We start from the raw sequence: 16566 nt of genomic DNA on the forward strand, positions 1-16566 counted from the left end.
CCTTGTGAAATAACAAAAATAAGAATTACTGAATGAATTTTGAATTTTGAAGCTGCTCTAAACGGGAATGTGAACATAAGACTTCGTTTGAGAATATCTCCAACGATCCTTGGAGAAATTACTGGAATTACTGAATGAATTTTGATTTTTGAAGATGCTCTAAACGGGAATGTTGGACAAAGTCCTAGAGAAATGAAAGGAAATATTTCGTGAGAACATAAGACTTCGTTTGAAAATGTCTCCAACGATCCTTGGAGGGATTCCTGATGGAATCTCCGAAGTAGTTTCTATAATTATCCTCAGAAAAACTCCAGATTGAGTTCTAGAAGGTATCCAAAACTAAATTCTTGGAAGAATTTCTTAGAAAGTTATTGAAAAATTACAAAACAAACTTCTGAAGAGATCGTTGGAGTAATATGTGAAAGAAATCCACAGTAAAACAAGCAGTAATACTTGTCGCAGTGTCAAGGAACTCTAAAAAGACTAAAAAATCATTCTTATAGAAATTCATGTATGATCTCTTTTCGTTACATGTTTGTTTTTTTTTCAGGAAAGAGGTATCTCAAGTATTCTCATTTCCAAGGCAATCAAACACTACCAAACCCGATTTCCTCAAGGTATCATCTTGGAAAAAATACGAAACGCCCTCTAAAGAAATGTTGCGGGTGTATCGCTGATGTCCGCAGTTCAGTATCCCATTTTAAGGGAAAGGTTTTATCCCTCAAGTTCGAATAGAATATTTTCTTCATATCTGATTTTTATGATTAAAGACACTTTCAAATCATTTGGTTAGAATAATTGTTTTTTTTTTTTTTTTTGTAGAATACTGTCACTGATGCCAAAATTTCGCCTTTGCCAATCGCCTAATACAAGAATTGGCCATCGAGAACTGTGATACTATCTTTTTTCTCTCTGTCCATGGACGTTCATTTCCTTCATGTAATTTCTAACAGTTTTTTTTTCTATATTGGCCTAATTGTTAATGTTTAAACATATTCAATATTACTGCTGTAAGGTTATCCACATCTCAGTAACAGTCATTAACATAAAATAGTAGGGGGAGATCCCTCAGTACCGGACAGCACTCAATACCGGACAAAGTCGAAACATTGAGAAATCATGGTCCAATCAAGATGGTGTATTAGTAGTAATGGAAGCTATTATGGAGACTAATGTTTGCGTAGAACAACACATCCTTGAATTATGCATGCCTTCTTAAAAAAGTACAAAAGTTTGAAAATTTCAAAAAAATTTACGTGTTGCCTTAATTTTGAGCCTATTTAGTAATTATTTTGAACATGAAAAAAAAACTTTGGATCACGCAAGCATATTCGAACATAATCCTATTTTGATAGTATGAATGTATTTTGTACCATAATTGGACTAAATATGGACAAATCACAATTTTGGTTAAGCACCTCCTGTCCCCCAGTTTCGGACAGCCTGATTTGTTATATGATATCTTTGTAATTATTGCACCAGTGTCTCAAAATGCATTCATTTTTCATGGATTCCGTCGATCATGGTATCAAAGATGTAATAAAAATAAGGAAAATGAACATTCAGAACAACATCATAAAATGTGTCATTTTTCATCATATAAGAAAGAGGTTTTTTATGTACATCTTGCTAACTAAGAAATATTCAAATTGTTCTTGTAAATGTTGCAAATGCATTGAAATGGCAATTATATACTATTCCTATAGTAAACACATTCAATGATGTTCAAATTTACAGAATTCGAGGCATTTCCAGATCGTGTCCGGTATTGGGTGCCACCTTTCAAAATCGATTAATTTGGTACTAAAATACATCATCAAAATGCAATGTCAAAATTCATATTTATATTTTCAAATTTATTTTTGTACACTATAAAAATGATAATATTTATCATAAATGAGTAACACGAGCGCATAAAATCAATATTTTACGAATTATGAATTTAGCGGCTTAAGTGTCCGGTACTGGGGGATCTCCCCCTATATTCTAAGGATAAATATGGAATAAAAAATAATAACAATAATGATAATAATGCTGTAGAGGGTTTGTGGCTGTCCTCAGGATGTTGCAGTTCATTCCATATGCGAAAAATATGCATACAGAATGCGTTACGAGGGAATGGGTGGGTATCAAAAAAACATATGAATGAACCCTTACCTCAGTACCGTTATTTTGTGTGAAATTGATCATTTTTCACATTTTTTCATGTTGTCAATGTCAAACTACTGAATACATGAAAACAAGTACAACGAAGTTGATTGGTAATCAATTTAACCCCAATGGGTCTTTTTGAATTAAAAAAAAAAATAATAGAAAAATACTGATTTGGTTGGAATTAATTTGACAATATATGAATTCCAAAGAACAACAAAACAAAAAGTTGTAAAACAATGAAATATATGCCCCCGATTTATGGTGTTTAAAAATTATTGGAAATTAAATAATGGTGGATTATAAAAAAGTTCTGATAATACCTAGTTGAACTAGGTTCGATTTCTGGAAAGATTTAAAATGCTTCAAATAACTAGAAAGTCATAGATTTCAGAAAGATGTAAACAATTGAGTATGAAAACAATATCACTCTTGTTAAATCTGAGCATATATGAGAGTGCAAGAGAATAGCAAAACATTTTAATGCATTAGAAGATTTTGTTACAAATTGTAATTTTCGCAAAATGTTTGAATATTCTTGGAATATTTTATATACTTTGTGTATTATTGTAGAACCTTTTCTAATTAGGTATTATCATATTTCGGAAAAAGCTGAATTTCTCTAGATATAATTTCTTCATATGAAGAATTTGAAAATTGTTATAAAATTTCAGGCTTACTATAAATGTCACGAAGTATAGGTTAAACTCCCACTCCACTAGATGTATCGTATGTTCTGTTGTCTAATTTCAGTAATGTTAGTGAACATGTAATCTGGCCATCTTTTTTTAAAAACCATTTACGCAACTATGAGGCTCATATAAATATGGCTTTGACTTTCCGTCTCCCTTCCCCTTAAAACGGTCCACATTTTGAATTTTGAGGGGGCAATCCAATAAATGTTTAACAAACATGAAGGTTTTAAGAAAAAGCCCTGGTGGAAATGCTTAGGTTTTCTAGAAATGTTCTTGAAGAAACTCTTGGGAAAGTCCTGAACGGAATTCAAGGATGTGACCAAAAATGTTTCATGGACATCTCTCAATGTTTGGCAATTCTTTAGACCTTTCTTCTTCTTGGCATTAACGTCCCCACTGGGACAGAGCCTGCTTCTCAGCGTAGTATTTTTATGAGCACTTCCACAGTTATTACATGAGAGCTTTCTTTGACAAAGTTGCCATTTTCGCATTCGTATATCGTGTGGCAGGTACGATGATACTCTATGCTCAGGGAAGTCAAGGAAATTTCCATTCTGGACCGACCGGGAATTGAACCCAGACACCTTCAGCATGGCTTTAGATCTACTGCTCTTGAATACAAATTAAAAGTCTTCGACATCCATAACTAATATTTATTTTTATTCTTAGGTAGGGGAACTTACGTATTGTCGGCCGATTTGTTCTCTTCGTCATGGGGGTTTTTATCGACCAAAACTTCTGAAATTCGTCAGTAAGATGCACCTATATGGTGAAAGTATTGGTGCATAATTTGAGCCCAATATGTTTTAGAAAACCACCCAAGACGAAGAGAACAAAGCTGCCGAAAATACAACAAGTCACCCTAAGAAATTAGTTATCCTGGAGAAATTGATGATTAAGCTCTATAATAATTGCATAACAGAACGTCTGCAGCAGTTGACGATGGAAGATGATGAAAAAATGATTCGAGAAATGCTGAGGGACTATCAGAGTATATTTTGTGTAATTATTTGTGGCATTCACTAGCGAGTCGTCGAAAAACTAAGTCTGGAAGATCCCTGATCTTACTAATGCTAACGCTAACAAATTATTTAACCTTCCAGTCGTCGCGCGGTTTGTTACCGTCAGAACTACCATGCTGCTGTTGTAAAAGAAAAGCGAGGTTTTTTCAATAGTGTTGTACAAAATACAACAGCACGACGACTGAAGTGTTAAAAACCAACGTTAAAATACATTATGCGCGTTAAAAGGGTCATAGAGATTTCCCTACAAGAACTACTGTTGTCCTTATTCTACTAGTAGAATGAGTTGAGAAATTAGATGGGTCCGTGTTTCATTTAAACGACAAGTCATTTCATATTATCTATCTCCCAGTGGTGATCGTTTTTATCTTTGTCCATTTATTTTATTAAAAAAACATCGAGCTACAAACTCGGTTACTAATGGCTTTCAGGGCGAGATCAAATATTATGCGAGATTGCTTCAAAAAAGTAGAAATACTCAAACATAACATTTTTGTCCATGATTATTTTTCTCATGTTAAACACGAAAGCTAGATTCTGTATTTAACTAATGTTTTTCGCTTGTTTATTTCTTTTCTCATCCAGATCAACTACGCGATCGAACGTCCAAATCGATTCAATGGCTGCCTAGGGAGTATGCACGCTATGTCTACTTTGATATTTTCAGTATTTTCAAGTCCTCTTGGAAGATTTGTTATATGGCTTTTGTATCGAATGTACCATGTAAAAATAATGAATAATACCAAACATAATAAAATGTGATGAATAATTTATACAGTTTATATTAAATTAATATTAATCTGGTTACATTTGCATTCTCTTCAATGGCTGATTGAATTGCTTTTTATCCTTTTTTAAACTCTAATAAATGGGCTTACGTTACTCTTTTGTTTGAGTAAAATCTGTTTTAAAAGCTTTAAATAAAATTTATAAGCATAAAAGGATACAAAAGTAACTCAATCGCCATTGAGCAGAATAAAGGAGCGCTGTCAAACCGCTTCGATTACACAGTCCCTATTACATCGTATCGATTACGTCGTATTATGTACGTTGAAACTATTACATCGAAAAAATTACATCGGTCGCATTTATTACACCAGCAGCCCCCGAGTACGTCGGGCTGTGTAATATTACACAACCGAGGGAACGACTTGGTTGCAGCAGTTTCGATGTAATATTCAACAACTTTTTTTGCTGTGAGTGCTAATAACTTATTCTAATAGTCAATATCAAATAACATATATAATTCCATCATTAACTTTTGTGTTGCCCTCAATTTTTATTTCGACGAGCTCAATCCTCCCAAAATCTTTGATTCCGATACCAAACTTTTCCAAAAGTCATCTGCAATGATTACGCACAGAGGGGCGGTATCGATAAACAGCATCTGTCTTGGAAAAAACTACAAGGGCCACGAAAAGGGCTGTATCTATATTCCAGAGATTACCAAAGCAACGCCAATGATAAGTTAGAAGTCCAGTCAATTCCTTTGATTAGGCACCTAAAATTATATAATTGAAACGTTATTAAATGAAACATAGTCAAGTTATAAACATAAATTCGAATACGAAGAAATTCTGAAACAAGTCAAAATTCTTGACAGTTGAATCAACAAACACTAATTACAGCCTACTAAGACTGAATTGAAAACCTAAAAACTGTTGGCAAGAAATGTCAATATTGAATCACCCCCTGTTGTTTTATAGCTAGCGTAAAAAGCTGGATAAGCATGATGACTTAATTTTCATGTTCAAAAATCTTAATTTTTGCATACAACTCGTCCAATAAAATGATGCATCACTAAAAATGTGAGTTGCCCCACGTTCTGTCGAGATTTGTGAAAGAAAGAAAATAATTTTTAATTGCTGAGTGAGATTTACTCAACTTTCGTGAAAATTTTTGTGGGTGCTTGTCTTTGCACTGTTCACCAGCAAAAAGAAAAATAAAAAAATTATCGTTGCGAGTTATTGTCTGTTCCAGTTTTATGAAAATACATTTATTTGCGGAATAACTGGGTCAAAAACCAAGAACAGCAGGTATGTAATAAGACTATGAAAAATACATGTAACTAAGGGTTCATTCAAATATTACGTAACGCAAAATTTGCCAATTTTTGACCCCCTCCCTCCCCCACGTAACAAATTTTGTATGAAGAAATTTAAATTTTTGTATGGACCGTAACACTATGCAACCTCCCTCCCCCTATTGCGTTACGTAATATTTGAACGATCCCTTAATTGCTTTTTCCATCCAAATCATAAAGCTGCTGCGATCAAATCGAGCGAAAAGGCAATGGATGTTACACATCATTCTACAACTCCGGAATAAGGATGTTTGGAATCCGATTCAGCCCACGTAATGGATCTTGATGCACTGTTGGAGTCGATGGAACACATATTCTACATTTGCAGCTGCGGAATTGGCCTCAGTGAAGTGATGATCTGTTGCTTTCTCGGTACAAAAAATACCGAATTGGATAATATGGATAAACGCGAAAATTTATTATTAAAATTTTGAGCAATTGTGTGGTGACCTAAAGAATATCTTGAAAAAATAGGACAAATCTTGGGGATGGTACACAAATTATGTCACGCTAAATTTAAACTTTTGCGACTCCCCCCCCCCCCCCCTTTGTCACACTTTTTGTATGAGTCCTTCGAAAATTGTGTAAGGCTTGTCACGCTTGGCTCGACCCCCTCCTCCCCCATCTGGAGCGTGACGTAATTTGTGCATGACCCCTTGCACAATATTATTTATTAATATGATTATAGTGATACTAATAATGATTGTGTTTGTTTTTTTTTTCATCAGAAACAGTGGAACATGAAGTACGTGTAATACAGATTCATTCTGATTAAAATGATTACGGCCTTTATTGACCATTGCACGAATTTTTAGATTCTAATGAAATTGTTCATGTGCTAGATACAATTTGCACACTCACTAACATCAGCAGGCGTATGCTTTGAAAGCTATTCACGACGTTTCAAAACAATTCAAAGCAGTCAAATAGATTGCATCGAAGCTCTTTCATCGTTATGTTATGTTTATTTGAAAGCAACCAGTATCGGTGTTAAAAGAAAATCCACCGTATTGCCAGCTACATCCCATCAACATACTTCATCTCCCAACGAATGGTCCTTGAAATCGCGAACGGCAACTAATAGCCAGCACTCGTAAAGATCATTGGGAAGCTTGAGAAACTCCCCGATGAGCTTTATTGTCGTTTTCGGAATTAGATTCGTTTCTCGTTGCCAGGTTCAGGAAGTAATAGATTGGCGATTAAGTATTCCGACTAGCGGGAGAACTTTCAGAGGCCCATCCACAAATTTCAAAACGCTAAAGGGGGTTGGTGGGTGTCCTCAAGTTATTGAATCCCATTCAGTTTTAGGAGAATATCCATACAAAAAGTATTGCAAATGGGTTTGGGTGGGTGTCAAAAATGACATTTTCAGCGATAAGAAATAAACCCTCAGCAACTTGACCTTCGTCGTTGTCTATCGATTCACCCAAGTACTCCACGTTGAGGATTGAGGAACGAACTGAATTCGTCATCCAGAGGTATACATTCTCTGGGTACTGGAGAATTCTTCCGGCGGTGTTTCTGGCAATATTCGGTTTGCATTCTTGAACCGAGTGAATTTAGTTCACCGGTTGATAAGTCAATTATGTTACGCTTATCGTTCGCACAAAATCAAAACAAAGATGAAAAAAGTTAGTATCGAAGCAGCCGTCAAACTGTAATGTAAGTGTATGTGTGAGGTGTGCAAATGTTCACTGTGCAAATATTTTCTGCACAGTAGTCTAATAAGGTGCAAAACGCTCAATATAATTTATTTTCAAGCATCATTATTATCTGTTAAACTAAATTAGACAAATTTTTATCAGAATGAGTTTGTCTTGCACGCATTTTCTTGTTTCATTGTTTTTCATTGAGATAATCCACCAAATATCACATTATGTTAGAAATATAACAGAACAGTACATCAAACGATTAATTCACTATATTGTACCGTAAACCAATAATTACCCAAACATTATTTATTTCCATCAGGAATTTATGGTTTTACTGTTTCTAAACTGTTTGCCTTACAATGAATTTGTCAAAACATGGATAGTATATCTACCATTTGGCGAACTGTGAGCGACAAATTTTGTTCGGGAAAATCGTCGTTTTTAAATGGTTACAAAACTTAACCGCCTATTTCCCACATTGTTATTTTCTCATTTACCATTCGCCAAACTGTCAAAACAGTTTCTGTGATTGTTGCTTTATTGTTATTAATCATGGTTCATGATATTGTGAAGATATGGGTGCAAATTGTTGTGGACGTTATGAGAAACAGTACAAATACACGCTCAAAAAAGAGTTCTGGAAAACGTGAACTGTCAAAAATACACCATGAACTACCATCATGTTTACGCATAAACATGATCTAGTTCACGGTGTATTTTGCTTGTTGACGAGTTCACGTCTGCTGTTCACGGATACGAGAACGAATTTTTTTCTGTGTATCGTTCATAATTATGCAGGAATACAATAAATGGCAATAGTCCTGCAAAATAGGGAATTTTATATTTATTTTATAATCTTTTCTCTATACATTTTAGCTCTACAAGGATCAGGAATCAATAGTAACCCGAACTCCAAATTGAAGTCACGATATGCTCAAACATTTACCAAATCATCAATCTACAATCTAAAGCAGTGTTGATAGACTCACACTCAAATCTCAATCAATACGCTACCATGAGAGCAAACTCATTAGAGATCTGCTTCGCAAATCTCACGCTTGAGATTTTGATGCAAAATCAACTCAATCAACTAAACCGTAAAAAATGATTCAGTCGCAAAACCCAGCAAAAACTCGTGAAACCCGAATGTTGTTCTTTACGTTAGAAAGAATTACTATAATTTTACCAGACTAACAAGAAATCATTGCCGTTGTGAGTAAACTGTGGAAATACGAGACAATGAGTCCAAAAGGTCAGTGATTGACAACTCACGCATGAAAAATCTCAAGCGTGAATTGTGAGAAATTGAGTTTTTCACAACACTACTTTAAAGATGCCTCTGGCTGGAAGGCAAACCGTTATTCTCTGTTCAACATTACGGCGATTGTGAAAAGATTCTAAAGGGTGTAGAGATTAAGATCGGGCCAAAATTATAGAAAGCAAGTTATATATTTATTACCGTCGATTTTTATGTCAATTATCGGCATTTTCCCTTGCATAATCATTTTTCAGATTTTTAGAATTTGCGATGGTCGATTCAATCCTAGATTTAATCTATTGGTTTGGTTATCTGGAACATGCAAATTAATTTACAGGTCCTCTGGGGTTCGAAGGGTGAATTTGAAAAAAAAAAAATATCAATAGACTTTATCAACTTGCCCCAAAATTTAACATAGATCCACAAACAAACAGACGTCACACTCTCATCATTGTCCATCGACCACCTTTTTAACGGTCGATTCAAAAATATTGTAGGTGGCCGCAGCACTCGCATCGTTTTTGTTCGCGTTTGACGTTTACACACTAACGCCATCTGTTGGCCCGTCGGCCAAACACACCGATTTTAGCATTGGGCGTACATGTCCTCGTGACTATGATTTTGATCGCGATTTGTTCTAAGAGTTACGTCTGTGATAGATCCGTAATTCTATTCTACAAGCTCGCAAAATTATGCTTTTGTTAATACGCTTCCAATCGCAAAACGCAACATACTGTTAGCCATCTATACTTTGGTAGCGCAACTAGTCAGATGATGAAAAAATTGATTTTTCACGCATCCATCACATGCCGCTGTGGGGAAAAATGTTTTATTTTCCTGATATAAGACGGTTCACAGTGAAACAGTTAGGCGGAAAAGGTAGGAATATCCATTCTCTATGTTCTACATACGTTTGTTTTTTTTTTGTATTATTGCACTACTTTCATAATAATTGAGATCCGGCTGGTAGCAGCACTAGTTTGAGGTTGGAAAACCAGGATATGTGAGGTTAATTTCATTGGAACTTTCGCCTGAGCGATTTTTGCGCTTGAAATAAACACGGACATTCTCCGCTGCCCCTAAAAATACCATTGGGTAGATAAATGAATTCTCTACCATTGGATCTCATTCAATTTCATACATAAGTGAAGTAAGCGGTGAAAATAAATATTTTGTTCCGAATGTTAGAAACCATGAATGAGTTTGACATTGCTCTCGTCAACCATCATCATGACGACAGCAGCACACCCCACCGGACGAATTGGGTCCTAAAGCCCTGTCCCAATTTTAGTGCCAAACGCTTAAGTTTAGGCCATAAACACTTGTTTACTCAATTTTTAAATGTTTTCCGTTTGTTTAAGTCCACAAAACATTTTTTATGTTTTTTATTATATTTTGTCACACCCCTTGGTTTAAACTCAAATATTGGGTGTATTTTGTTTTCCGTGTCCCTTCCGAAATGTCAGATACAAACAACTCCAGTGAAAAAACTATAACCCCTGTGGTGTTTTTGTCGACTGAGCGAACGTCAAACATGATCTTAAGTGTCAAGGTTCATTTATGGACCCAATTTTTAAATTAAAGTTTAAATATGATATAGCCGTTATTTGAGCGGGAAAATTGCTAAAGTAGTTACAGTAACATGCTCTTTCGTGTTATTAAATAAAAACAAGATTTCATTCAACATTTTAGGACCCTATTGTCGTATTGGGAGCGAATAGCCTCTGCGTTAAGGACACAACATTATAACTAACACCATCAGCATCGTCTTTGTTGGAGGGATTTATACTGCTTCGCGACAAAAAATGGGTAAACCAACGTGCGAAGTTCGATTTTTAACCAACTTCGCCGCGTCGCAAGTCGCTTCGCTATAGAGCGCATCTATGCCCTCCGCCGTGTGCATTATGCGCACTATTGAGAATCGAGCTGCGACGCGGCGAAGTTGGTCAAAAATCGAACTTCGCACGTTGGTTCACGCATTTTTAGTCGCGAAGCAGTATATAAAAACCAACAATAAAGTCAGCATATAAGGGTCTTCTTCATTAGTCTCCTAACTTCACATATTCATTCAAATTTAAATGGGGCAACTATCACATTTTCATAAATCTAGCAAAACCAGCCTGAGATATTGCATCGTCCCAATTGCAACCCCCCTGGGATCCCTAAACAAGCCAATTCTGTGACTACCCGTGTTTCTGAGTGTAAGATGCGCCCTCATCACAAATAGTTCCAGATTTGATTTCCATGCCACTCACTCCGGCAGCACTGCTCACCATCCTGCATGAGCAGCGCTGCACGTACGCTTTTATGCTGCACAGCATATTTATGCATGCATGTGTTTCGCCATGTTGTTTATCATCATCGCTGCCGGCCGAGAAGCATATACTTATGTTGATGCCTTATTTCATTCCCTCTCTCTCTCGCAGACATTCGTTTTTCCTTTTGATGGGTTCGCGCATTTCGCGTGTGCGCATTTTGTGCTCCTCTGCGCATAAACACGCACTTGTAAACATTTTCAAACCTGCACACTGCGAGATTGTATTGGTGCAAGGGGGCGAAAAGCATAAAAACACCGTCCGTTCTCCTTTTTGACATTCTTCCCTTCGGGGGCAGTGTTGCCGATTCTAGTAGAATGGGATAAGAATCGTATGAAACAGTAAATTTCGTAGTTGGGTTTTGTAAGAAGATTCATGAATTTTACCAGATTTACTCAGTTTACTCGTTGATTTGACAAAAATCTTTTTCAACCTATAGAAAAAGTGGCGAAAAAACGCAATTTTTCCAAACCTCTTATCGCCATTCGAAAATTTTCGAAGAAATCACAGTAATAAAACTGCTTGACAACACTTCCCATCGGCTTGCTTTGCAAAAAAATCGCCGATGACAGCAGGAAGAAGACAAGCAGAGTGAAAATTTTCATTCTGGATTCATCAGTGCGAAAAAAAAGCATCAACGAGAAGAAATAAAGACACACCGCCCAGAACAAGATGGACCTTTCAATGTCCTCCTCCGCCGTCGCCACCGCGAGGGAGGATCCATTTGCCGCGGAGGGCATATTCAACCAGCAGGATCTCCCGGTCGTGTAAGTTCCAATCTTAGAATCATTTTTTCAAGTGCTTTGTGAAGCTTTATATGTTTGAACTTTTCTCTCCGCAGGCCAAATGACAACCCGGAGACCTACTGTCGCTTGTGTTTGACGACGCCGGACGTGGTTCCGCTTTTTCCGCCGGGGACCGACCCGAACGTGTACATCCTGGAGCTGATCGGGCAGTATATTGGCATCGGGATAACGATGGAGGATGACTTTTCCTGTGCGGTTTGCACTTCCTGCCAGTTGATTCTGGACCAGTTTGACGTGTTCCGGCAGAATTGCCTGAAAGTGGACATTGCAATCCGAAGACGAAGGCTTGGGTTGGATCGGGTGATCAAAGCGGAACCGCTTCCCGATGAAGACGAGGGAGTGGAGGGGGAACTTCCGTTCGTACGGTTGGAAAACCGTGTCTATCAGTGCCGCGTCTGTACGGAAAAGTTCCGATCCATGTCCCTGTTTATGAGCCACTGCAAGGAGGAACATCCGGAGGAGGCGAAGATGTACAAATGTAAACATTGTCCCAAGTCGTTCATGACCAAAACGGCCCGGCTTTCGCACATCCGATCTCACCAGCCAAGCAATCCCGATGGAGACCCCGGTGTGATCCGGGTGCAGGTTTGCGAGCGCTGCATGGAAACGTTCCATTCGTACAAAACGCTCAAGGAACACATCAAGGAGCAGCACTCCAATGACCCTAAACAGGAATCGTTGGTGTGCACTACCTGCTCGAGGCAATTCAGCCGTATAACAATCCTCCGGAACCACATTCTTCGGGTTCATCTGGGGAAGCAGCCGCACATGTGCAAGCAGTGCGGGGAGAGTTTTGCCTATGCGCAGCAGTTGGCCGCCCACTTGAAGGCCGAGCATGGTATCTGTCCGAACGAGTTCGGGCATTTTGACGAGGAACAGCTGGATGACGAGGAAGGATTGCCGCCGGTGACGGGCGGGGAGATGGCGGCCGCGACTCAAGGCGGCGAAATAGCGATTAAGGAAGACCCGGATAAAGCGGTGAGTTTGGATTTAGTAACAAAGGTCTTCAAATCTGAGATTCAGTTGGATAGCTAAATTGTAAATAATAATACTGTCAATATTCCTCTATGTATTTTCAATGGAAGGTCTCTGAAGTCACTTCTCAACTGTTATTCTGCTTGCAGCGAATTTCGGTGAAAACACTCTGGAGAGGGATTATTACTCGCCTTCAGGAATTTCCCTTCAGATTCCTCTAGAATAAATTATAGGAGTTTTCTGAGATTTCATCGGAAATACTCTCAGGAACTCCAAAAATTTCTCTTAAGGTGAAGATGCATCGAAGCCAAACCTCGAATTTTCAAGAGCACAAATCTAGAGAACCTGACAACGGTTCATGCTGAAAATCTAATCGATTGGTCACCACCAGCGAGTGACCAGTGAGTAGCATTTTCAGAACAAACGGTTGTCTGGTTCTCTAGATTTGTGCTCTTGAAAATTTGAGGTTTGGCTTCGATTCATCTTTACGTTAAGATTCCTCTACGATTTGTCCCTGCGATTTTTCAACAGATTGTTTGACTAGGATATACAGAATTTGTTCCAGGAAACCATTGGGTAGGGTCGGTGTTCCCTTAGTGGACAGTCCCCTATAGTCGCACTAGGGCTTTTTACGGCCGTTTTGCTATAAATCTTTTCAAAACATTTTTGAACATGGAGGTCAGGAGCTATTTATCTAAGTACCATTGATACACAGCTTGATTTTGTTCAAAAAATGATCGAAATAATTTGTTTTGCTTAAAATTTGAGCTCCCTTGCGCCTATAGTAAACCTATTGTTCTTATAGTAGCACTACTGAGAGAAACTATTTTTTATCATACGAAATAATTGATGTATTACGACCTTTTTTACATCAAACGAAAGCTTTTGATCCACTCTTTGTAGGAAAAATGTAAAAGTTTTGTAAAAATACGGTTTTGATAAGTATTTTGCCAACGCCGTGATGCTAGTGCTACTATAGGAACAGAAATTAGAAATAGTGCTACTATAGGCACACGTAGTCCTATAGTGGCACACTCGATAATAAATACAAACATTTGAGTTTTCGTAGTTTTTATATTTTTCCCACAAAACCAAGAAAAAAAGCTTTCAGTTGATGTAAAAATAATGATATTAGCGTTATTTTTCGATTTTATACGAATTTTTGTTCTTAGCTATGCGGCTATTGGTACATCGACCCTACTGCCTCCAATAATTTCCAAAGGGATTATTCTGAAATTTGCCAAACGTTTTTCCAGTTGTTCTTTTTGTTCCAAAAAAATCACAAAGGTTTATTCCTGAGTTCGGAAAAAAATTACCGTAAAATGGGGTGTTAAGGGATGAAAAAAAAATTCTACTTAAATTTCGAGCAACTTCTAGTAAGGTACCGTGGGGCAAGTGGAATTCGCATAGTTGAGATTCTTCCAATTCTAGAGACTTTAAATTGAAACAAATGAGGTTGTGTATATTTTTTAGCTTGACTCCCACGTAAGCAGCATGCTGAAATTGATTTTTATGAAAAATTGAAGAAAAAAATACAGAAAAAGTTTTTGAAAAATGTCTCTTTACTTTTCACTTGCCCCAAAAGTGGGGCAAGTGAAAAGTTTACCGTTTAGAATAATAAATTCAAAAACAAACAGTTATATTCACGATTTCTATTAGCTTTAACACTTGTTAAGGCTTCCCAATGAACAATGACGTAAGTAACATGTAAACAAAGAAAATGTTATTCTTTTCACTTCAATTTTCTTCTGTTTAGTTATGTTAGTTGAAATGATTCGACAACATTATAACTGCAACATTTCCAATATTAGTTCTTACATTATAGGACAGCAATTGCATTTCTGCTCTGTAGAATTTCCACCGCTCGTTATTTGTTTTTGAGAAAGTCGAATATGACGTCGGATAACTCTTCGGGAGAAATCAAACCGAATCCTTCAATAACGTATTTAGGGTCTTTTTTATGTGGATAGACTTATACCCCATTTTTATGTTCTGAACTAGCTTTACATAGACATTCCACGATATTTCCGTGTGTTCTCTAATATTGCAACTTTTCAGTCAACGTCTTCCTTTTAATTGGCTGCCCGAAGTAGACATATTGATATTGTAATGTTTGCCAACATCTTTTAGAGATTTTTCATGATTTCTAATAGCTTTTAACGCTTGAGTATAGTGTATCTTGAATTATCAGCACGTTATGTTTTTCTATGATAATTGCGAACCATGTTTACTTATGGCTACTTAAAGAGAAAACACAAATTCAATCTCTAATGATAAACTTTTCACTTGCTCCACCAGAAAGAAAATTGACGGTGTTTAAATTTAGTTATTTTTAGGTCTACGTCGAATTAATTCTAAAACTTTTTTTATTGCAGTTTGAAACTGTCACAAAGGACAACTAAGAAGTGGTACAAAAAAATATTTTCCGCAACTTTTTTCCACTGAAAATATTAAAATAAGATTGCACGCCGCCAACTTGTTACGGAATAACAGTTGACAGGTTAACAATTTTTCACTCTATTATGCAATAATGGCTGAAAAATCTCAGAAATCTCTTACCTATCGTAATGTTCTCAATGACCTCAAAGGTTTACGCATGAGTTTAAAACGTTAATTCACATATTCAGTAAAATATATCAATTGTTTTCACTTACTCCATTTACCCACTTGCCCCACGGTACCTTATGTCAATAATTGAACAAAATACAGTCCAACCATTCTCCCGGCGTGTACATCAAAAGCCAATTACAATGAAGATGATCCTATGGCAGATTTCTGAGATAATCATAAAAATGTGTGATATTTGACGAAAATGCAAAATGGCAAGGCTGGTAGCGAGTCACTTTTTAGTGACTTGGTCACTTTTTTTGAGCTAGTCACTTTAAAGTCTCTTTTTTGAAGCCATTTCAACTAAAGTCACTTTTTTCGTCAAAAAGTCACTTTTTTCAACTATTTTGATCTAAATTTTCAGGAGAAAATTATTAATCGACCTTTTTTAATTTAGTTTTAAGTAAGGTCATCGCAAAAACGACTTCCCTGTCCTTTGGTTCAGAAAGGGGTACGGGCGCGTTCTGCCAACTCGGTCGAGGCAGATTTCTTGTGTGAACAAGTTACAACATGGACGTTCTAAAGTGCCAGAATGAAGTGTTGTGCTTGTGGTGAGCACTTGAAGATGGGATGGAAGGTCATTATTCCGCGTTCGTGCTTTACTTCTGCTTATCTATAAAGTTATATATAATAACCGACCCTTAGCTTAACTATTGAAATTCACAGTTGGAAATACAATGATCGTTTTGAGCTTACTAACATGTCGTCTCGTTAATTTAATCATAATGATCTTTTATCTACATCCGTCGAACCATTCTGAATGGCCGTTGTGAGAATATCACTAAAAACTTCTCACATGCAATAAAGCTGGATTGTCCTACATTGAAACATTAAGGTTTTCGCTCTTTTGGATTATTTTTTTGTTGTTTGTCATCAGTAGTGTTGAGATGTCCTGAATGCCGCACATGGCGTACAGTGATCATTGCCATGGAGTTTTTCGAAAGCTGCATGGGGATTGTTATCATGGGAATCCAAATAGCGAATTTTGTATGATTTCATTGT

At 36.9% G+C, this 16566-nt stretch overlaps 1 protein-coding gene across 1 annotated transcript in view; it reads left to right on the forward strand.

Moving 5' to 3' along the window:
• The first annotated feature begins 11702 nt into the window (after positions 1–11702).
• LOC5563999 overlaps positions 11703–16566 on the forward strand; it is a 31641-nt gene continuing 26777 nt past the window's right edge. Inside the window, exons 1-2 of the mRNA XM_021837835.1 lie at positions 11703–11943; positions 12018–12960. Coding sequence (XP_021693527.1) covers positions 11849–11943; positions 12018–12960 — 1038 coding nt within the window. The 5' untranslated portion in view covers positions 11703–11848. The remainder of the gene's footprint in view (positions 11944–12017; positions 12961–16566) is intronic.

Source organism: Aedes aegypti, chromosome 1, assembly GCF_002204515.2.
Source record: "Aedes aegypti strain LVP_AGWG chromosome 1, AaegL5.0 Primary Assembly, whole genome shotgun sequence".
NCBI classification, from domain to species: domain Eukaryota; kingdom Metazoa; phylum Arthropoda; class Insecta; order Diptera; family Culicidae; genus Aedes; species Aedes aegypti.